At 37.4% G+C, this 22,156-nt stretch overlaps 1 protein-coding gene across 16 annotated transcripts in view; it reads right to left on the bottom strand.

Moving 5' to 3' along the window:
* FARS2 (phenylalanyl-tRNA synthetase 2, mitochondrial) overlaps window positions 1–22,156 on the bottom strand; it is a 230,547-nt gene that overhangs the window by 174,835 nt on the left and 33,556 nt on the right. For 15 of the 16 annotated variants that reach the window (XM_086900870.1, XM_086900839.1, XM_086900903.1 and 12 more), the window contains one exon: window positions 924–1,559. The exons of the other annotated variant lie outside the window; for it this stretch is intronic. In XM_086900870.1, coding sequence (XP_086756996.1) covers window positions 924–1,541 — 618 coding nt within the window. In that variant the 5' untranslated portion in view covers window positions 1,542–1,559. The remainder of the gene's footprint in view (window positions 1–923; window positions 1,560–22,156) is intronic. 16 annotated transcript variants of the gene reach the window in all.

The raw sequence follows: 22,156 nt of genomic DNA, 5'->3' as shown, positions 1-22,156 counted from the left end.
AAGCTCCTGTCACCCGTTGGCAAGCACATTAAGAACGGTCTACATCTCAGTATTATTAGAATAAGCTAGTTTTAGTTATAGAACTGTGAATTTGGCAGTACTGCTACAAGCATACACAAATTATACAAATCAATTACTATTTGGAAAACAAACTGGCTTATATTTACCACTGATCAATGATGCAGCAGAGTACTTAATGACACCCAGGCATTTGCAGAACATGCAAGCTGTGCCAACAAAACATATAAGCTTAAGAGTCTTGGACATCAACCTAGAGCTCTTTAGCTAATGCCTCTGGAGCTCTGATGGGTTTACTGTGTATGCATGCATATAACACACACAACTATTCGCTGCAACAGATGAATCCCTCAATGCAGCTTTAGGATGAGATGAAGAATGCAACAATTCCCTAGAAAATGGCATTAATTTACAGAAGGTTGGCACTATTAAAAGAAAAAGAAAAGATGACGGTGAAAACCGTACTTTGGAAGTAGCTGCAACCAATGGGTCCTTCAAGAAATAATCTGATAGAGTTTTTGGTAAAGTGATCTCATCAGAAGAGAGTTGTGACAGAAATAGAATTGAGTTGTGCAACTGATCATTAACTGAACAAGTTGTTTCATTTCAGATTATGTTGCACTTCGCTATTTTCAATAATATTGTCTTTCCATTTTTTCCACACTTTCCTAGGGAATTTTATAGTTGTTTTCAAACTCAACACTTTCCATCTACATGTTTTTTGCAAATTAAAAATACTCCTATATGATAAACCATTTGATCTTTATCAATGTGCAGCATAACATTGTTGCTGTAACATGCTTACATGCATGAACCTTCTGTATGTGAATGAAGTCTGCTTGCAGCAAATGCAAGACCAAGCAACTTACCCAAAATGTCCTTCACCCCAACTAGAGAATTCATACCTCGTGGCAGGAGAAGAGGCGCACTCCCTCCATCTGATGGAAGACTGGGTAGTGGGTGTTATCAATCGTGTCTCGGCGGTAGACATCTCCCACTGCCAGAAAGGCGTCTAGGCCGGAGTGTATCAAGTCCCACTGATGAGCCGATGTATGAGCTCTTAGCATGTGGTCACGATTCAAGTAATAGTTATCCTCTTTCCTTCTGCTGGCATGGTTTTGTGGAATAAGTAAACTATCAAAATTCTGCTGGACTGTAACCACTGGAGAAAGACCGTCATACACAGAAAAGAGCGGAGTCCCACGGCGTCCTAGATAGTGTTTGTAGAAGTGCTCCTTCACCTGCTCCTTGATTAGCCACAAAGGGTGATGCTTTCTGTTATGCAAGTTCTTCCCCACCTTGGAAAGAATCTTCTCTGTGACATTGCTGTAGTCATCTTGAGGATAAGATTTACCAAGCAGTTCCACAGTATTTGAGCAGGGTGCACTGGCAGCAAAATCTGAAGGTGCAGACTTGGATGAAGAATGCCTTGAATGGGTGGGAATTCCTCTTACCTTTACTTTTGGTGATAAAGCTGTTTTAGAGTACTTAGCTACTCTCATGAATTTCCAGAGCATTGCCATTGTAAACTTTTTTATGATCTAGAGAAAGAAAAGGAATTTAAAATATTTAAGTTAGGATCTTCAATATTGCTGCAGGAATTACTATTACCTTAGGGGTAAATAAATCCAAATGTCTGCTTGATTAGTATGACAAAGTTCCCATTATAAACCACTCTTCTGACTTCAGAGGACAGAAAATACCTTTGTGGTCAAATTTCAGCTAGGATATTTTATTCAGTTATCAGGCTTCTGCATGGCTGTACCAGTATTAATGACTCTAGACCTAGCCTGAACCCCATTCCAGATGATGCTCTTTAAAGATGAATAAATATCAGGCCTTTTGTGGAACAACATTTTTCATCTAATTAAAACATGCAGCAATAACCAAATAGTACTTAAGAGAAACTTGGAAATTTAACAGTGCCCTTCAGCAGCCAGAACTTGCTTATAATAAGCAATTAACTTACTGCTATATCATCTCTCCCATTAGCAGAAGCTGCAGAACATGTTCCACATCTACCTGATGCATGTGGCACACACTGTGCAATATCACTAACTCTTACTTAATGCCAGACAAAACCAGTTTAACTTTTCAAACTACTGAACCACTGTGAAAAAACAGATGGCCAGACAAGTCATATATTTATATATAAACAGCTTATTAAATTCAAATATGAGTGTTGCACAAGATTCACAATAAAGGCTCCATATAGTCAGAACCAGTGTTAGGATTCTGCAGTGAGCACAAAACTCCTTTTTCCATATGTTCCCCAGGATGGTTATTTCCACAGCTTCCACTGCTGTACAGGGGAGGCAGGCTTGTCAGATACCAAGTAAGCAAAGTGATGAGATTCTTCAAGTAGTCTGAAGTGAAGAACTCATTTCCCATCAAAGGGCCATCTTTACACATCCTCCCTGTTCACAGACGGGCTTTGTGCTTCATGTGTACACAGCTGCATACTCTGTAGAGTTCAAAGATAATTCCAAAACCAAAGAGATTTGAGAGTGATGAACCTTTCAGTCACTCCATATACATAAGCCCATTCTGAGATGAAAAAATATCTGAAAATCTATAGTTTGGCTTCAGAAATATTAGCAAAGATTACACTAAAATAATTAAGTATTAAAATTTGCTTATTATGAAATGGGAAAACAGAGGCATTAGAAGTTAAGTGACCAGGGAAAGGCATCTACTACAAACAAACTGGCTTGTATTTTTCTGTGAACCAAAAACTACAGGGCCACAGGTTTTCTGAGTGAAAGAATTTTCTGTGAAAGTCATCTTAAAGAGCTGGGGGAAAGAAGGACATAAGCAATAACAAATGCACCACAGTCTTCAAGGGATACCATTCAATCTTTAGGATTACAGTATCTGTCTAGCTTTCCACAGGAACATAAGGAAAAGAAGTGTAAGTAACAAAATAAACAAGGTGAGAATATTTTTCATACTCTCGTGCTTCAAAAATATGTATGCAAATAGAACATGCATACTAGAATAGAGAGTTCCAGAAAAAAACAAATCTGCAAAAGGTAAAGTGTATGGTCACATTTGGCTTGCTTTCTTCTGGCTTATACCTAGAAGTTTTCCATAGGTCAATTTCCTCAAGTAATTGTATCTCAATAAATCAAAATACAGGCAAGTTGGGTAGACAGAAATTAAACCTGGTGGGGAAGTGTAAGATTGAATATTAGGTTTAATATTTTTTTCTTGTAGAATATCTTTAGAAATAAAGAACAGCTACAAATTTTATCTAGTTTTGAAACTTTTAAGAATGACTGCCTTTGGCAGGGGAGCAGCAAGGAGTTTACAAAACTATTTCACCAAATTAGCTCTTGATCATTACTGAGAATGTTCTTCAATAAATGAATTCATACACACACCAGAAACCACTCTGATAGAGGCTAAGCAAGGGACAGTCTTACATTCTGAACAGGGACTCTATTTTCCTGAAACATACGTTCTCCTTCATGGAAAGTGAGTTCTCATTTTCAAACAGCTGCTTGAAATACCCAGTCCTAGTCAGATAATGAATTCAGCTTCCCTTAAGTAAATATCACCATCTGCCCATACATTTATTTTTCTAAAAACTTCAATTCAAAACTTACACATAACTGTAATGTACCAAAAAACTCTCATAACTTTATCATGATTCTTGTGATGTTGGCTGCTTTCTTGAATATCATTCCTCTGAGAATCAGACAACCATATGAGAAGCTTAACTTCCACATAAACAGTTTTGATGATCATAAATTTATGGAAAAAGAAATAAGAACATACACCACGAGCATTGGGGGAGCACTCCCATTTGTTTGTTTAAGACTCATTATTTTTAAGGGAGACTCTAGTATATAGATCTTGAAGGGCATAACTGATTTCATTATTTGTAATAAAATAATATTTTTTCTGAGCAAGTGATATATACTCCTTAAAAACTTGTACAGGACAAAAACCTACAGATGAACTTGTATCAGAGTTTTCATCCTAATATTATGCCTGTGTCTTAAATAGTTGAAGAGCATTATTACCTGCATTATTATTTTAATCCAAAGCAAAATCTGAGCAGTAAGTAATCTGCGCAGTAAGAAGAGTTATAGGGTTTTTTTATGAGTTATTCAATGTCCAAGAACTGCAAACAACAGCAAGCAAGCACTAAATGCATCCCTAACATGGTATCATACAAAGCTCCAGAAACACTGAAGTCCTTCACCAACACTCTGCTGCTTCTCTCTCTCACCACAGAATCACGTACTTCTCTTTGAGAATCGTTACACAAAAATGGTATTGGACTTAGTTCAACTCAACTGGTGATAAGTTACATTTGGGTAGAGAAACCACAGAGAAGAAAGAAAGTAAAATATGTTTACACTGTGTAGACTGTACACAAAATCTTGAAACCAAAGTAATGTTTACCAAGGCAGAGAGCAACACTGGAAAATAAAGACATCTCTTTATCTTTCCTCTACCAATAAATACCTGGTGTTAAGAATACACTAATTACTTATGTTCACTTATAATAAACAGACATTTATGCATTTATATCTATTTATTTCTGTCTGTGTTTATCTAAGTGTCTGGAAAATCAGTTTATCATTTTCCTCCTTTATTTCCACCATGCTTTTCATTTGGCAGGGAAACAAAACTGCTTTTTGTGCACACTGAAAAAACCTGAATCCCACAGCAAGGCCTGCCAGCCAGCTAACAAGAATCGTGAGCCAAACAGCAGCTGCAGGTCCTGTAGCTGAAAACAAATACACAAACGGGAAATAGACATTGAACAACCACCACCGGCATCTATGATCCAAAGATGACAAATCCCTCCACCAGCATCACCAGCGAGTCCTGCACTCTGGGTTCCACAGTGGCTGTGGCACGCAGCCGGCTCCGGATGCAGACACAGGGCTTTGGAAGCAGGCTGTTCTGCTGGCAGCTCTCCATGGGGGTTCTCAAAGCTCTGCAGGTGGACATGCAAGCACCAGGCCCAACACCACCTACTACACATGTCCTCAGCCAGACACCACCACTGGCACATTCCAGGGGACGTCAGCAGCTCTCCTGAAGCTCTATGGGCTCAGGCTGCTGCACCTCAGGTTGCTGCACCTCAGTCTCCATATTGAGATGTCTACTACAACTTTAGTCTCAGATAGGAATGACATCATACATTATGTTGTGCCAAGACGCTTGGAACTATGCTTGCATCTAGACATGAGCTTTTGAGCAGCTCCAAGGCAGATCAGAGGGCAGGAGGTGGCATCCATGCCAGCCAGGGGTGAAGGCTTAAGAACAACCCTGTCTGTGCTCTGCACAGACCAGGCGCCGATACGACCTCACTTGCCAACATCAGTCCTGTACCACAGACCCTGTGACGTTTCTACAGCAGTTTCAATTGATGGGAAAGGCTCCTTCCTCCCCCATGGAAAACCAACTATTCCCCATGCAGCCCAGCAGATTTTACACATGCTGAAGTACACCACAGTCAGAAGCCTGACAACAGGGAAACAGCAGACAGAATACATCAGACAAAAGATACCATGGTTTTGGAGCACATGCAACAGGCAGTTTGATTTGATAAGGGATCATACTGCTGTACTGTTAAGGAATGTCCTTTCATGTCTAAATCCAAGTTTCCATGTCGTAGTGCAGCAAGGATTAAGACAGCATTATCACAGCTGCAGTGGTATTTGTCACAATTCTCCACTACCCAGCTGAGGTTTGGAAAGAATTGTAGACTGAGTGAAATTCCTCCTTACACCTGCTTTGAAACAGGAGGAGAAAAGAGGGGTAGTTTAGCAGCTCACAATGAAAAGAAACAGTGCTGTGCACCAACCTTGCTCTATTCACTCCCCTCTTCTGTAAAAGTGGAAGAGGGAGAATGTTCCTGTTAGAGAAAACTAGAGCCCAAACAGGCCAACTTTTGGGGCCATTTGGTCAGTATTTCCATCTGTGAGCCAAGGGCACCCTCACTCCTGCTGACCGCTTTTCTCTCTGCCCTCTGCTTTTTACAGCTTATGGCTGCAGAAACACAGATGGGCTACTGCATACATAAATCCAAGTACATGACGGGTTTGAAACCAAAATTCTACAAAGATGAGAGTCTGTCTCCTATCCAAGAATAGCTAATTAATGCAAGACTCTGAAGTGCCATGGAAAATGTTAGAAAAGTTGGGCTGCCACCATTTTGTGATGTGACAGCTTTTATCTACCGTATGTGTGGGGAGGGGAGTTCAACCAACATAGCATATGTTAAAACAAAAATTATAAACATATGTTAGGCTGCTAAAATTGGACATTTACCAGTCTGCTTAGCAATTTAGCTAAGCATTGAATTTTAGTTTTGAAAACTATGTGGGCATACAGCAGCAAATATCATTGTATTGCCATGACCATATCTGCATTGCATAGGATATAACATAAATTATTTTGCATGCAAAACTAATAACAAGCTCGGATTTTTAGTGCTCATTTTAAAATGATGATACATTGTTGCACACCAGAACAGACTTCTACCCAGCATGCTGAATTTATGTAACACACACAGACTTCTGAAATAGCCGTACAGATAACTCAGAATGAATCCATTTTAGAACCTGACCCTGCAAGGGGATAATATTACCAGATATCCCTGATGATGGCTAGACACATCAAAGTACTTCATGAGCAACAAGGCACTGGCAAGACAATACAGCTTTCAAATATTTGGCTCTTAATTTTTTCATGTACTTGGAGTTCATCTAGTTAATAATCTGTCAGTGAGTTCCAGAAACACAGAGAATAACTTTTTATTATTATTTTGTTATTTTTCTTGACTGAAGCAAAAATATGTCATAAGCTGGCTGGCTGGCTGCTCTGTAATAGTGATACATTAATCATGATGCCACCTTCAGCAACATTCTGAGGCTTGCAAGATTGAGAAAGAAAACTAAAAAACTGTTCTGGCACAAGGCATGATCCTGCTTTCTCTCAGTGCTACATATAAGACCTTTTTAAATATGAAAGGTATTAACAACCATGCTACTTTTCCACTAATGCAGAAGATGCTGATTGTCTAAACAAAGGCCAGCATCACATGGTCTGTCTTACATGTACACATGAGCACCTGGAGGCAAGCACAGAAAATATGGTCCTCATTGCTGAGGCACCTTCAAACACCTGCACCACTCCTTCAGGACTGCAAGATGGACCAAGATAACCATAATGAACAGCAAGTCTTTGGAGAAGGGAACATACCTCTGGGAAAGCAACCAATTCAAAATGTCTTGCATCATCTCTTGAGTCCACTCACCATTCAGATGCAGGCTAGATAGTGCAAATTATGACAAAATGCCATCCCACTGCAACAAATTTCTGTTCCCCATGCAGACTTCCAAAGGCTGCTGCAGGCTCTGATTTCCCTGCTAAACACTGTCATTCCAGGATTGTTCAGGTTTATCCATAAGTTTCCCACTTACTAAAAGGATAATGCTTCCAGACATATGATTCAATGCAAGTAAAATGCATTTCAGTACCAAAACATTTGCAAACTCTAGCTGTGTTGTCAACTGGTATGAGACCATTTCAAAAACTGATATAATCAGATTTCAAGACAAGTTGTAGTGAATTTGTTTTAAGCAATTCAGAAGTAGACTATCCATGCACTGGAATTTGTGATCAGCAAGCTAATCAAGTGCATCAAATTGCTGAATTATTGAGGCAGTATATAATTTTTCAAAACATAAATGTATACAGCATAAATGACATTAGGAGTTAAAGACAAAAGGCAAACAAATTCAGACTTCTGGGTGGGTGGAAAGGCACCAAACTCTCTAACATATAAAATTCAGAAGTATAAGGTGAAAAGCCTGGTCACACTATTTTTATTTGGACTTTAAAAAACAGACGAAGAAAAGCAAAATAAGCACATTCAGAGGAAAGAAAGTATTGTTGGAAAAAGAAATTATATATATGCATGACAGAAGAGTAAACTAAGAAAAATCACTCCTGCTCAGAAACAATATCTGTTTTTCTTTCATTTATACATTAATTATTTTTTGGGGTTTTTTTCACAAATTAAAACAGTTTGTTATTTACTGAAGAAATGTCAATAAGACCCTTTAGTGATAACATTCAATAGTGCATGATGACTAAGGCACACACAACTGCTAAAAATTAGACAGCTGTATCCTGATCTCCTGTCGACATTCCTGTGTTTTTCCTTACCTACACAATGAGACAAAACAGCTAACAGTCAATTCCATATTTTAAGGGAAAATCCTCATTACACAAACATATTTTGAATACATTACATTACAAATTACATACTGTGAAAAGGCAATGCAGAAATTATTCCTAAATATTCTCAAATGTGTCTACTGCTTTTAAAATATCCATTTCTCAAGGAATGCAATCTGAAAAAACACTACCTTTGGCTGCTGAGGGAATATTCTTTTTCCAATGCCTTGAAAATACTGCCAAACAGCTTTTTGCATTTGTAAATAACTGTCAGATGAAAGGGACAGAGACACTTAAATACCTATAAAATTCTCACTGCAGTTACGATTACCATTATCTCTTCTGCCTTCTTTTTTCCTTCAGTATCTGCAACTCATTATCTGTATCTTTTTACAGAGGCATACACTAGCAAGAATTTTATTCCTATAGAGTTTCATATGAGTGAAAATAAACTTGTTAAGAAATTAAATATTAGCAGTATTTTTGTGCAGGGGGGGACTTTCCTAGTTCTCACAGATTAGCTACACCATTTGGGCGCAATAAAACTTCAGAGACCTCATCCTGCCTTAACAGGAAGAGGAAGTTGTTGGAGTCTGGGATACAGAGGTGTGTGCCATTCTTTCTGATACTTAGTTTTAAGATCCAGAAAAACACTGAATTTCATATAATATGACATTCATGAGCATGTTTTCATGGTGATACATGAAAACAACTGTTAAAGTTAGATAGAAAAAGCTAAAAGTGTGTGTAAATTAGAAAGTTTTCTTAAATCACTGGGTGAAAAAGTTAGTTTAAAGAACAGGAGACAAGATGGAAGATTTAGGGTGTTCTCTCTTGTCTTTCTTCTTCATGTTCTTCTCCTAGAAGTTTTTAGGTAATAGTCAGTGACTGGACAGAGAATGCCTCAGTGCAGCACATAGGTGAAGAGTCATTAAGTCATTAAGAAAAATAATATTCGTGTCTATTGTTAATTGGGTAAAAATAGGTATAAAGATAAAAGAACTGCATAGTTCAGTGCCATTTTCTGCATCAGACACGAAGTGAGCCACAAGACCTTGTTGTACCATCAGAAGAAAGAAATGTACCAGATTGCAATGATCTGGACTTGTGCAGTCAGTCTGAAGAGACCTGTCAAGTTTTGTGATGACCTTCTAATAAACACGAGAAACAAGATTCTAACAAGCTTGGTGTTTTCTTCAAATCATAAAAAGTGAGATAAGCAGAGCTCGCCATGAGGGAGAATCCCAAAAGAATTCAGTCCAAAAGAAGCTGAGAAATCCAAGAAGACAAAGAAAAATACAGAAGAAATGCAGCAGAATCAGAGAAAGAGAAAAAGGTTTTTTAGAGAAAAGTTACAGGAGTAATAACTTTTTTTAAAAAGTTATTAAATACTAAGAATGGGACATATGCAGACGTGGTAATAAGTGTAAAAGACAGCAGGGGAAACTAAATGATTTAGATGGGACATGCCAGAGAAGGCAGCTAACATGAATCACTAAGTTAATCTACCAATGAGAAAGTCTTCAGCTTTATCTGCTGCATCCCCACAGTACTGATTCCCTTCTTCGGGAGTAGTGGGGAAATCTATGATTTACCATAGATCTCCAGATGCCCTCCTTAGTAATACTCTAGCCAACATGGTGTAGGTTAGAATAATTTAAGTATTATTATAAAATAACAAACATAATTAGTATTTTAGACCCAGGAGTTACTTCATGGTTGTAATACGTATGAAATCAACTCTATTTAAATCAAACAAGCTTTTCTTAGGATGTTTCAACCCTAAATAGCAGCAGGAATATTGCAAGGTTTGTGTCATATCAATTTTCTGTCACATCAAGCTTTAAAGAGATGAGTTTCACAAATCTGCTTTCATCTTAAGCCAAAGTATCACCAGAGATCCGCACCCCAGACCTAGCTGTGATATGAACTATGAGAGATGAAATCTCAACTGAAGCTCTAACTCAGCTGTGGTATCATTCCTTGGTCTGTCTCTGTTGTAGAAATAATGAAAGTGTGAACAGACAGAGCTTTTATCAGGATTATGTATATTTCAACAGCCAATCAAAAAAAGAAAGAGACAAAATATCTCTACGGATTTTCCTTCAGAATCAATAACTCTCAGAGACTTCAGGACGGATAAAGAAGAGAACATGTGGATGTTTGCAGTGGAAACTCCACTGCAGTACAACACCTCCCAGCTGGAAAATGTGTGGTCACGTGTGTACAAACAAGTCATCTCTAGTTTGAACTGCATCATCCTCGTTTATCTGTCATGGGCTCTGACAAAGCATTTAAGTAAAAGAATAGAAGCCTCCTAAGGAAGAAACTACATTTCCGTGCCTGGGGCATACCACTTGTCTGAGGTTGGTATAAATCTGAAATATTAATGAGTAAGCCATTTGTCAAGAAAATTATGCAAGAAAACTTGGCAGCCATACAAAGGGGGTAGCAATAAGATACCAAGCTAGGGCAGTGCACACTAAGCACTTGAAAGAGAAAACAGGAAGGAAAAAAACTTTTAAATCACTTTAATTTGCCTGTCCACATTCATAGGCTTTGGAAGAAAACAGTAAATTAATGAGTGAGTAAAACATCACACTCAGTAATAACAGGTACTAACTTCTAAAAGGGTCTCAGTCTAGAATTCATGTTTTCACGTATTGATTCCTTCAAGACATTTCTCCTAGTGACATTCTTTGCAAATAAACTTACCAGGTAGCATGAGAGCTAAAAGGTGTTGTCATGACAGAAGACACTTAATTATTGAAAATTCACATAAGTAAATGGGAAAAAGCAATTCCCACAAGGGAAAGATACAAAAAAACCAAAAAAGGACACTCTTCTTGAGGTTCCTCACAAATCATAGGGAAGAAAAGCAAAGACAAAATTGCAACCACTCTGTCAAATGAGATGTTAAAATCTATACTCTCTAAACAGACTGAAGATCTAAATCACTTCTAGGAGTTTCCAAGTGTCATTTCTCCTTAAGAGGAACTTGCAAAAGAGAAAGATTTACAACGCTTCAGTCAGACTCCATGCTTCATATTTCTTTTTAATTCTTATATAATTATAATGTAAGTTTGTTTCAGGGCCAGGCATACTATTATTTTATATAGTACTCTTTATATAATAAATTTGAAGCCTAGTTTTTATGTAGACAATGCTATTTTTACTGTAAGCAAACCTGAAAAGCATCCAAAGCATCATGGTACATTAAAAAGTAATCTAAAATTTGCATTAAATAAGAAGATGATTGTCAAATAAAGCAATTTAATACTTTATTTTGGTTTACCAAAACATAGCCATAGTTCCCTTGCCAAATGTTAAACATGTCCAACAATGTGATCTATAGATTTTATCACTTTTGATATCAATTGGACTCACTGACATACCCAGAGTGATGCAGCAGCATTCAGACTTTCATTCAGCAGCACTCTGCTTTTCCAAAGCATATCTCTACATAGAATCTCAAACTGCTTTTCAGCTGTTAACCAGTTAAGCTCTACAATATGCCCATGGGAAAAGTACTGCATTATTTATACCCGTTAGTGCAGCAGCTCCCAAGTCAAAAGCACTGTATTTCAACATCTTGGCTTTCACCTTTTTTTTACAAATTGTTTTGACTGTATTGCCATTTTTCTCCGTGTTCAGAATTTTTTTGTTGTTTGCAATATCATTTTATCAACAGTTTAACAAGTATAACTGCTACTGTGAACAGAATCAAAATGTTTTGAAAGCAGCTTGCCAGAACTGCCCATTAGGAACCACGCTGAACAGTTCAGAAATACTAAGATATTCCCATTGAAACAATCTTCTCCTTGAACACGCAGATTTTTAAGGCTCAAACCTACATTCCTTGAGCAAGAATTATAGAGCCATTGCTCTGCTTGTATTGTGGCTCAAACTTCAATGTTATTGTAATTACAATTATGTATTTATATGATCAGGAGAGATTAGAGGAAGAAGATATTTAGAGAAGATGGGAAGGTACATAAATGAAGCTTTATTGAGGCAAATAGGGAAATACAAAACTGGGTGGACTGACCATTGCTGCTGTACCTGTTCCCTTGCATGGCTGGCCTGAAACCAAGCATGGCATTCACAAATTGTCATCTTCTAGACAGGATTTCATCTCTGCTCACCATTTTTACCAAAACCAAGGACATCATTTACTTCAATGAGGAATTATATCACAGAAACACAGAATTGTTAAGGTTGGCAGCCTGTTCCAGTGCTCTGCCACCCAAAATGCAAAGCTCTTCCTCATATTGAGATGGAATGTCTTGTATTTTATTTTATGGCCACTGCTCCTCATCCTGTCATTGGGCAACACTGTAAAGAATCTGGCACCATCCTCTTGGCACCTGCCTTTTTGATATTTAGATGCATTAATGAGATTCCCTCTCAGTCTTCTCAAGACTAAACAGACCTAGCTCCTGCAGTCTTTCCTCTTAAGAGGTGCTCCAGACCCCAAATCATCTTTGTGGCACTCCATTGGAACTTCCCCAGGAGCTCCTTGTCTTTCCTGTACCGAGGAGCCCAGAAGTGGACACAGCACTCCGGATGTGGCTTCACCAGGGCCGAGCAGAGGGGCAGGGTCACCTCCCTCCGCCTGCTGGCCACATTTTTCCCAATGCATCCCAGGATGCCATTGGCCCTCCTGGCTGTAAGGGCACTGTTGGCTCATGGTCAACTTGTCATCTACCAAACTCTGTTTGTTGGTGACCTCTTTTGAGGAAGTTTCACACTGTACCTAACCCCGCTGCTGCTCTTGCCTCTGATTTTGCGGAGTATTGAATCATGTCAGCCTCCCAGTGCAGCCAGGGAAAAGAATATTAATTACATGAGGGGCTGTCTCTCTTGTGTCAGTTGTGAGAACTAACAGAGTCATCTGAGATTCAAATACAACATATAACAAGATCCAAGGTAAGCAATTAAGAGTCTTTTAGTCATATTTACCAGTGAAAACCTGGCCAAAAGCCAAACCATCAGCCTTATGATTTGGCTCTGCAGGGGCCAAAACACTCGGTGCTGGCCTGGCACAACAGCCAGCATTTGCTGAAGAGTTTTGCAGAACTGGCTCAGCAGAGCTCACACAAAGCCCGTAATTCAGAGTAAAGAAAAAAGAGAGCAAATCTCACCAATGTCACAAAACAGCAAGAGGATGTCTACTACACCACACATTGTTACCACTATAGTAGCCCTTGAACCCAGGAAGACTAATGACTAAATATGAACATACAGCACATGAAAAGAAAATTGCCATGCCCAGTGCTGCCAGCACAGGCAATCAAAAAGAAATGTGAGGTCAGTAGTGACAGACACCACATATTAGTACTAAATAATTCTATTTTATAATCTTTACTAGATGACTAGTGGGTAGAGAAAAAGCAAATCCACAGTGTAATTTCAAAGCATTAAAATATGCTTAGAAACCAAATCACTATTGAACAGACAGAGGTCTCAAAGTGTAGTAACGTAGGAAACAGTGACTTGCTGAGACCAGAATCAACTACACGGGACCTGAGAAGGCCCCATGAACTAGCTTTATGGCAAAAAGGTATGGCCACAACCCCTCTCCCCCACATACATAAAAACCAAAAGACTACTGCTACAATAAGCTGCAGGTAAAGAAAATCAGGTCTCATTTAGCAAAGAAAAACAAAACATCTACACAACACCTAACTCGGCCACAGATTTATGATGTGTGCCAGTATTTTTTCACTACAAAACTTTCATATTACAATCCTGGAATTCCAGGGACCACTGCCCAGAGCTATAAACTAAAAAATGATGGTTCAGAATTGTTTTATTCTCTGTACCTGCTAGTTCAAAGGTACGATTTGTCAAGTACAGGCTATCATGTAAGCAACATAGGGATTGACTTTGTTTTTATTTTGGGAAATTTTTTCTCTGTAGCTATTATTTAATTTGGTCTGAAAAAATATTAATGTCATTTTCATACTACTACTCTACGTGTACTTAAAGAATCAAAAGATTTACAGGAAGTTTGTCCAGCTTACAGTATGCTATAACAAAATCTGGTCTAGCATAGCACACCATCTCATTTTCTTTGCAATATTAAAATATGAATATTCAACACTGCTTTTGAGGCTGAGTAGACAAGATCATATTCATCACATCTGATGAACCTGATTCATCTACAAATCTACTGAATGCCCAAGTGTGAACTTGCAATTTATTCAAAAACATGTAAGCAAAACTGCAAGGATTTCTATGCATAGTTGCACAAATATCCAACTTCAGTGCCTCTAAACTAAATTTGCATGTGGCACTTTCATATTTGTAAATTACAACTAAACACTTCCAGTTGTTTACGTGTTCCTACCCCACCAGCCAAGGATGAAAAGTCTCAGGATTAAGGTTTTTTTTTTAATTCTGAAAGTAAAAGCTGCTATCCTGGACCTTTGTGGCATTTAATTTTCTGCCATTCCAATGCACTCATTGGCACCTGGGCTAGAAACTCTCCTTTTCCACTTCTTCTCGCTGTCATCTACTGGAAAACAGAGCAGAATAATTAGATTGACTCAAGCAGTTCTGATTGCTTGCAGTGTGTGGTTCACTTCTTGACACCACAGAGAGAAGTTGTGATAAATAAGGATCAATAGACTGGATAGGAATGTTTTCATTTTCCTCAAAGCTGAAGAGCAATGCCACAAAAAAATGAAGTTTTTTTTTAAGGCAAGTTATTTGGGAAAAAAAAAGTTGAGTGAGTTTACTGCATAGCAAAGTTTACCAAAGAGCTGTGAAGACTAGAATTTAAACAAAATGAAATTGAAGTCAGTCTTTTCAGCTCTTATTTACTTCTTACTAGAAACAAAGCTCAAAGGAAAGGAAAGCAATCAAGGCATGATGTTAACATTTCAACATCAGTTAAAGAAGAATTACATCCAGTGGAGGGATCTTCAATTACAAACTGTTGCAAAATCTTACATAAAATACACCATTACAATCAACGCCTCTGTTCATAATTACAGGAGCAGATCAAATACTGTGTATAGGCAGGCAGAAAAAAAAATAATGAAAAATCATACAACCTCTTGCTTCCAGGATGATGCTATTTAATTAAGGTAGAAATAGAGGAAAGGTAGTTTCCTGCATTATCATTGCTGTCACAGACCTGTTGTAGGCATTCAGTCTTCTTTAGCACTACATGAATTTAAGATAAAATAACTATAAAGCACTCAATAAGACTTTTTTTCCTTAAAGTCTTAAAGCCATATTCTTCTTACAGCAGAGTAGCAAACTAGGGAAAGCTCTCCTAATGTCTCTTTTATACTTTCAAATTACTTCTCTGCTATTATGATTAATTGCATATCATATAAAGTGGGTAAAGCATAATGTTTCATCAGAAAAAGAAGAGGTAAATTTCAGTGGTCATTTAACCTGATGTGCTTTTTGTAGCACTTTTTACAAGTCTGTTGTAAATTTCAAAATAAATAATAGAAATATATCTTCTGGTGTGTCCAGTGATAACATATATTCACACTTAATGCTGAAATTCACCACTTTGCACCCACCTCATTGCCAGGTTAGGCCTTATAAAGGTAACTACAAAGTCATGCACAGTTCTGATGCCTGAATCCTGCACTAGGTGTATCTCACACAGCAGGAATTTGCAGCTTGAGGCCTGAACTCAAATCTGTTTACTGAGAACGTCAGAACACAGCCTTTTGACATACGAGGTATACTCAAACATATCTTGTGTAAGTAAAATTACATCTCCATAAGAATGTCCTGCATTCAACTGTTCAAACCTCTCCATCCTGGAGGTATCCACACTTTATTCTGTTTAAGTGCATCAAATTTAGTGCAGTCAGTACAACTGTCATGCTAACTTCTGTTATTTCAGTCAAAAATCACAAGTTTATTATTAGCAGTCTGTGGACAATTAGTATAAATATCAGCAGACTTGGATTTATCTTAATTACTGTTTGTTTCAATTTCACAGCGAAACAAGAAATCGTCAGTAAAACACTGCATTAAGAGTACAAATGACTTTATAATCTAGCTGTAGTCATGCTGCTGTGTTTGGCCCTCTGTCTAGGAAAAAAAAAAAAAAGAAGAAAAAGCAATTTTACATTGAATTCTGTGTATTTTTCTGTGTAACATAATGTCTTCATAACATGCAATTTAGCTCATGACATACTTCTTCCTACAGATACAAATGACACAAAATACACACCACCAGTGATTAAGTAATCTGAAACAAAAGACTATTCTTCGATATTTGAAAGGATACTTTCATATTTGTCTCTTCTATAGCAAGTGTGATCTGAATTGTTATAAACATCCAGAAACTACAGGAGTCCAACAGAAGCCTGACTATTAAAGCTACTAAAACAGTCACAGTCACTAATCTGACCATCCAACTATTGGCAAATATGTAGCTACTAATGTGCAAATAAGGACCTCCAATTTTATTTTTTTTTTGTGCTATGAGATCATTTAGCAAAAATTAAGTTCTATTTTGCCTTTACAAATAACTACTCCTATTTGTTCCTTATGCATCATCAGATCATTAAAAATTTCAGCTTTTATTCTATCCCACTGAGAAACAGTAGGGAAAAGGTACCCAGAAACCACAAGATTCCTATCTTTCCTTCTATGCTTTCCAGCTTGTATTACCAAAGAAAAGGCAGCTGACTCCCTCATACGTGCTTTCTCTTAAGCAGGTGTTTTCTACAGGAAACTACTAGTGAATGAAGGTAAAATTTGCTGATTTTATGACCCAAAGAAATTGTTATTAGCTCTCTGTCAAACACAAGATGGTTTGCTGAGTGGGTTTTTATAAGGATCTGAATTTGGTCCAGTTTCAGGGAGCGTTTCCATCAGCAACCTACAGAATTGAACAGAGGACACCCTTAAATAATCAAGATGATGATCAAGAGCCAACACTGCAGGTATACTGTATAACAGGGCTGGAACCCAAAACCATTCTGTCAAACCAGGGAAGTGGTCAGAAAAATAACAATTTTTCAGGGGCAACTGCAACTTTCTGTACTTTGTCAAATCCAGATGCATGCCAGCAGCAGAGCGAATAAACTTCTAGACAACACCTTCCCCATAGGGGAATCAGGGCTTGTAATAGACCATGAGCTCAATAAAAGCTCGAAATGGGATTTAAAAAAAAGGAAAGAGCCATCATATGGGTATATAAACAGGAATATATATCTCATAAAATAGGAAGCATTCCTGTCCTGTTTAGCAGGAAGGAATAAATAAGTCAAATTTTTGGCATAACTTTTATAAAATAATTCAAAACAATTTGAACTGTCCAAAGACAGTAGCAGAAATGTAGCAGAATGTAGAAAGACTGAATATACTAGGACTATATAGCCAGAGAGGAAACAAATTAAAGGCACTTTCACCATCATCATCAGATCTGAAAGAAATAGCATACTCTTTGGAATAACCTTGTCTCCACTGCACCCTGGTTAGGATATACAGCAATTCACTTACCAATACCAAAGTTATAAAAATTTGTTGAAGTTATAAAGAGAAATCTTTCTACAAATACAGTGACATGATGTAAGAGAGGGCTTGCACAGACCCTATTGTAGTTTTATTATTTCATGCAGATTTCTAAACAGCTGCGCTAAAAAGTAACAGGTGTAAAATTCAACCTGCTTTGGGGGCCAGACTAGTCAGTATCTCAAGGTCTTTCCAGTCTTACTGAGGTTTGTTATTTCTGTGATCATTATCACAATTTTTTTTTAATGAAGCACATATTAAGCAATTATTCCTTAGAGGTCTATCCAAGTCTTTCTTTCAGTGGCAGTGTTAATGGTCCTCATGGCTTTATGCCAGTTCTACTGCTGAAAACTTAGCAGGTGATGTATTTGCTAATAGGCACTGTCATATTTTATCCATCTCAGCATCTATTTAGTAACTGCTTTAACATTCTAGTGTATGGCAGTGCTATACAAAACACAGCATTATTTTCCATATTTTATTCCCCTCATTGGCATTCCTACCCTCAGATTAACTGACAAAAATACAAATACTCACAGCAATTTTAAAAGAGAAAGTTTGAATGCTCACTAACACCACAGTTAGCTGTGTACTATCAGTAAACAAAGCACGACACAACACTGTTCCTTCACTATTACAACAAAATTCTCAGCAAATTTCTCAGCAGTTCTTTGAATGGATGGGAATATGATGGTGGACAAACTGCAGGGGCCATTTGGACACCAACTGCTAATAGTGTGTTGGAACAATTCTGCCTGTTTTACTTAAAATGTATTATAGCAGTATTTCAATTAGTTCCTTCATCTTGTTTTGGATAGGCAGGAAAATCTATATGGATTAGGCTTTTCCATTCATAATTTCATGCTACTCTTGTAGGATTTCTAGGTGGTCTAGGTAAAAACTTCCACTGAAATTAATGGATTACACCAGAAACATCTCTGGAAATCTTACTGAGCTAACAAGATACTATTTTTACTCCATTTTTCAAACTGCAGTCATACGTATTGTGATATTTTAACTTCCTTTTTTAGTATTCCTTCATATAGAAGTCACAATTTCCATTACCTGGGTTCTTGAAAAACTTCTATTAATTTCTCTTCAATCTTGTTTCAGAGAGAAACTGAATACAATACTCAAGAGTCAATATTTCAACTGATATTACTGAAACATAAAATAACTTTGGGAAGGTCATCTCCTCCTCCTATCCCAGTGCTTCTCTTTACTTAGGTTTCATCTTGGCTGCACTCCTCACTACTGTGAGATTAAACATTAAGCACAACACAAATCTGTATGATGCCTGTGACTTTACTGCTTGAAGGACGTGAAAATAAAAAATTTCTCCTTTTCTTAAAGCAACAAGTTTTTTAATCTGCAATTTGTTACTCTAATACCTCTAAGCAGATTTACATAGAAGTGCAAGGAACATATCTGAATTTTATTCACAATGCTTTCACTTTTGTCCATCTCTATATGATATGAACAGCAATGTCTCCTAACTAACTACAGCTGATGTTCATGCCCAAGTGATTCAGAAATTATGCTTCACTGTCAATACCATTTTATTTCAGGGCAAAAAAAGAAGGTAATACAGGTGAACAGTGGCAGAAGCTGAGAAAGAAAGTTGATTTTCCTTTATGTATTCTGTGTCATTAGGCAAAAACCTTTTTTTAACAATATGTCACTTGAGGAGCAGCTATTTCGTATTGAAACATGCTCAAAACCACGGAAAAGTCATGCAAGATGTCAGATACATGGTATGGGCAATGCATTTAGTATTTTCATGCGTTTCAAATACCTATAAAGTCATCTGAAGACAAATTTTAGGAACAACTGAAAAAACTGAAAATGCAGTTCCTAAGGTGGAATTCTTACTGCACTGCTCGTCACAGGCTGCTCCTCCCAGTGAGGAAGACATTTCAGGGTGCACTTTAATACAAACACAAAATCTACTACACTAGGAGCAGAATAACTAATAATACAGCATCTTACCAGTAACAGTAGAGAAGGTCAAGGCAGGATCAAGAATAGGATAATAGGCCCTCTTACAAAGCGGCTTGGAATCAACCTTCCTTTTTTTTAGTAAAGAAACCAGGTACAGAAAAAGTTTTTAAAACACCAAGCATGAAAAATCCCACACAACTATTTAATGCATTTTGCAGGACAGAGAGGTCCACAACAGACTTAATGACAAAATATATATGTTAGCAAATATAACCCTTCCTTGAGTGGAAACTAAATGCAATCAACAGCATCAAAAGCATTTCCAATATGCTCTCCAACATGTTTTTGTCTCTTCTCCAGGTAGACTTACCACTAATCTTTCTATCAGAAACACAGACAGAACATAAAGTGTATCCATCGCAAACATATCCAGAAGAGAAAGCAATCCCTTTCTCTCCTCCACTCTATCAGTTCTATGAAGTAGAATAGTCCTTTTTTAAATTGCAAATACCAGTGATAGAAAAGCAGTCACTTGGCAAGCAGGTTATTTCTTGACTGCTGAAGCAAACTCCAGGAATGTTTTGGGTTTGTGGGGTTTTTTTATTATTATTATTTATAACCACTAAAGTTAATGCTTTCCTCTTCCAGAATTATTCTAACTTTTGGAGCAGGACAAGCAACATAACATTATAATCACACTTACAATGTTTTAAATCATGAATCTGTTTTTAAAATCCCATATTTTTCATATGGGAAAAGTTGGATTATCAGCTTTCATCCACTGCAGAGCTCATTTTTTATTTCCTGTAAAGTTTCCTATAAACTGTAAAGTTTCAAGGCACTAAATCTTAGGTGCACTTTGTTTAGATACTGAATTTTCCTACAAGTAATTCTCAGAGGCTTTTTATATGTGTATTAAAATATCTTCCTTTCTTGACTACATACAGCAATGAAGTAACTAAAGAGTAGATTTACAGATGCAGAAAATGAAAACTACCCACAATAAAAATGTAAAACCTCTGAACTGTTAGTAAATAAACTTTTCTGTAGAACATTTTTGGTGTACTGTATATCAAACTCAATGGTGAGTGTACAGCATAAAATTTTACTGATATGATCTTAGGATTACTACTTATGACTCACAAGCAACAACAGTCACCATACAAACGACTGTACAGAAGTGATGGTAAAACTTTCAGGCTTTGTGACATAAGCCATCACCACTCTGCTGACTAAAATCTTAATTATGTGTGCTATGCTGGAGGCACTTGTTCACAGGTCATGCAGGGTCTCACATCTCCCTGAAATTCCATTTGATAATCAACCATTCGCTTCTTTCCCTGCCAAGTCTGTCTTGGCATCTGCCTGGACTCTGCTTGTTTTTCACTCTTTCTATTAAATTCATAACCTTCTCAGGTCTGCTCAGCATGCCAATGCACAAGGCTTCCAGGGACTACCAACATAGGGTAAAAATGAAGCTAATTTTATGCTCAAGAAAAATTAAACTCTGAACAATACAATTTGTAAACCTTCTGAAACCCCAAAGAACTTATGAACTTTTCACCCTAAAGTCTTGTCATATCAATCTTTTGACAGTATTTAAATTACTGGAGTTTCAATTAGCCTCATGCTTGATTCTACTGGAATACAAGCTCAAGGACAATACTCAAACTGGCCAAGTGCTGTTTGATCCACCACACTTCATCATGCCCTTTTCTGGAGCTGTAGGCATGTGCATAACCCAGGAAAAAAGTTAGTAAGATCTCAGATCCTTATATTCCATGGTGCACAACTTAAACCATATGATTTGCAAAGGAAGAGTTTCATGTCAATAGCAAAAGGTGAGGGGGGAGGAACAATCTACAGATTTCAACCTAAAATAGATTTTTTCTTTCCTTACGATTTTAAATATAACTGAAACCATTTCCTCTGCACATGTCATTAAGATGACATCAGCTTGCAAAATAATTGTCCCTGCTTGAAGCACCTACAGTAGCGTTTGCAGAAAATGGGAAAGGTTTTTTTCCACTTTGAATACCAGTCCATGAATACAGTAATATAAACTGAAAAAGACTTTTAACAGATCTCCTACTGCATTTTCCCTTTCAATGCTGGACTCCATGGAACAATGGATACTCCCAGATGAAACTTGCCACTTCATGGAATGATTCTACTATTGCACAGAGATCTTGTCTTTTGAAAGGAGAAATCTTCCTACAACTTTTTGCCTTAAGTGATGTACAGATTATTTCAGATTTTTTGGTCTCTGCCTGGTGGATTCATGTAAAAATTACATAACAATTCAACAGTTCAAAGTTGTATGCAAAACCTTCTTGTGCCAATTTCTTAAGTAAATTTTAGTACAGTAAGGACAAGAATCTGGAGGGAAATAAAGGAAGGGGAACTGCCTTCATTTTACAAAACTGTCATAGACACCTTCTCCCCCTCTTGCATCTTCTCACTTATTTGTGTGAATGAACTGCACAGAGCA

This window comes from Cyanistes caeruleus, chromosome 1 (assembly GCF_971803275.1).
Source record: "Cyanistes caeruleus chromosome 1, bCyaCae1.hap1.1, whole genome shotgun sequence".
NCBI lineage: Eukaryota > Metazoa > Chordata > Aves > Passeriformes > Paridae > Cyanistes > Cyanistes caeruleus.
This window is presented reverse-complemented; position numbering and strand designations above follow the sequence as displayed.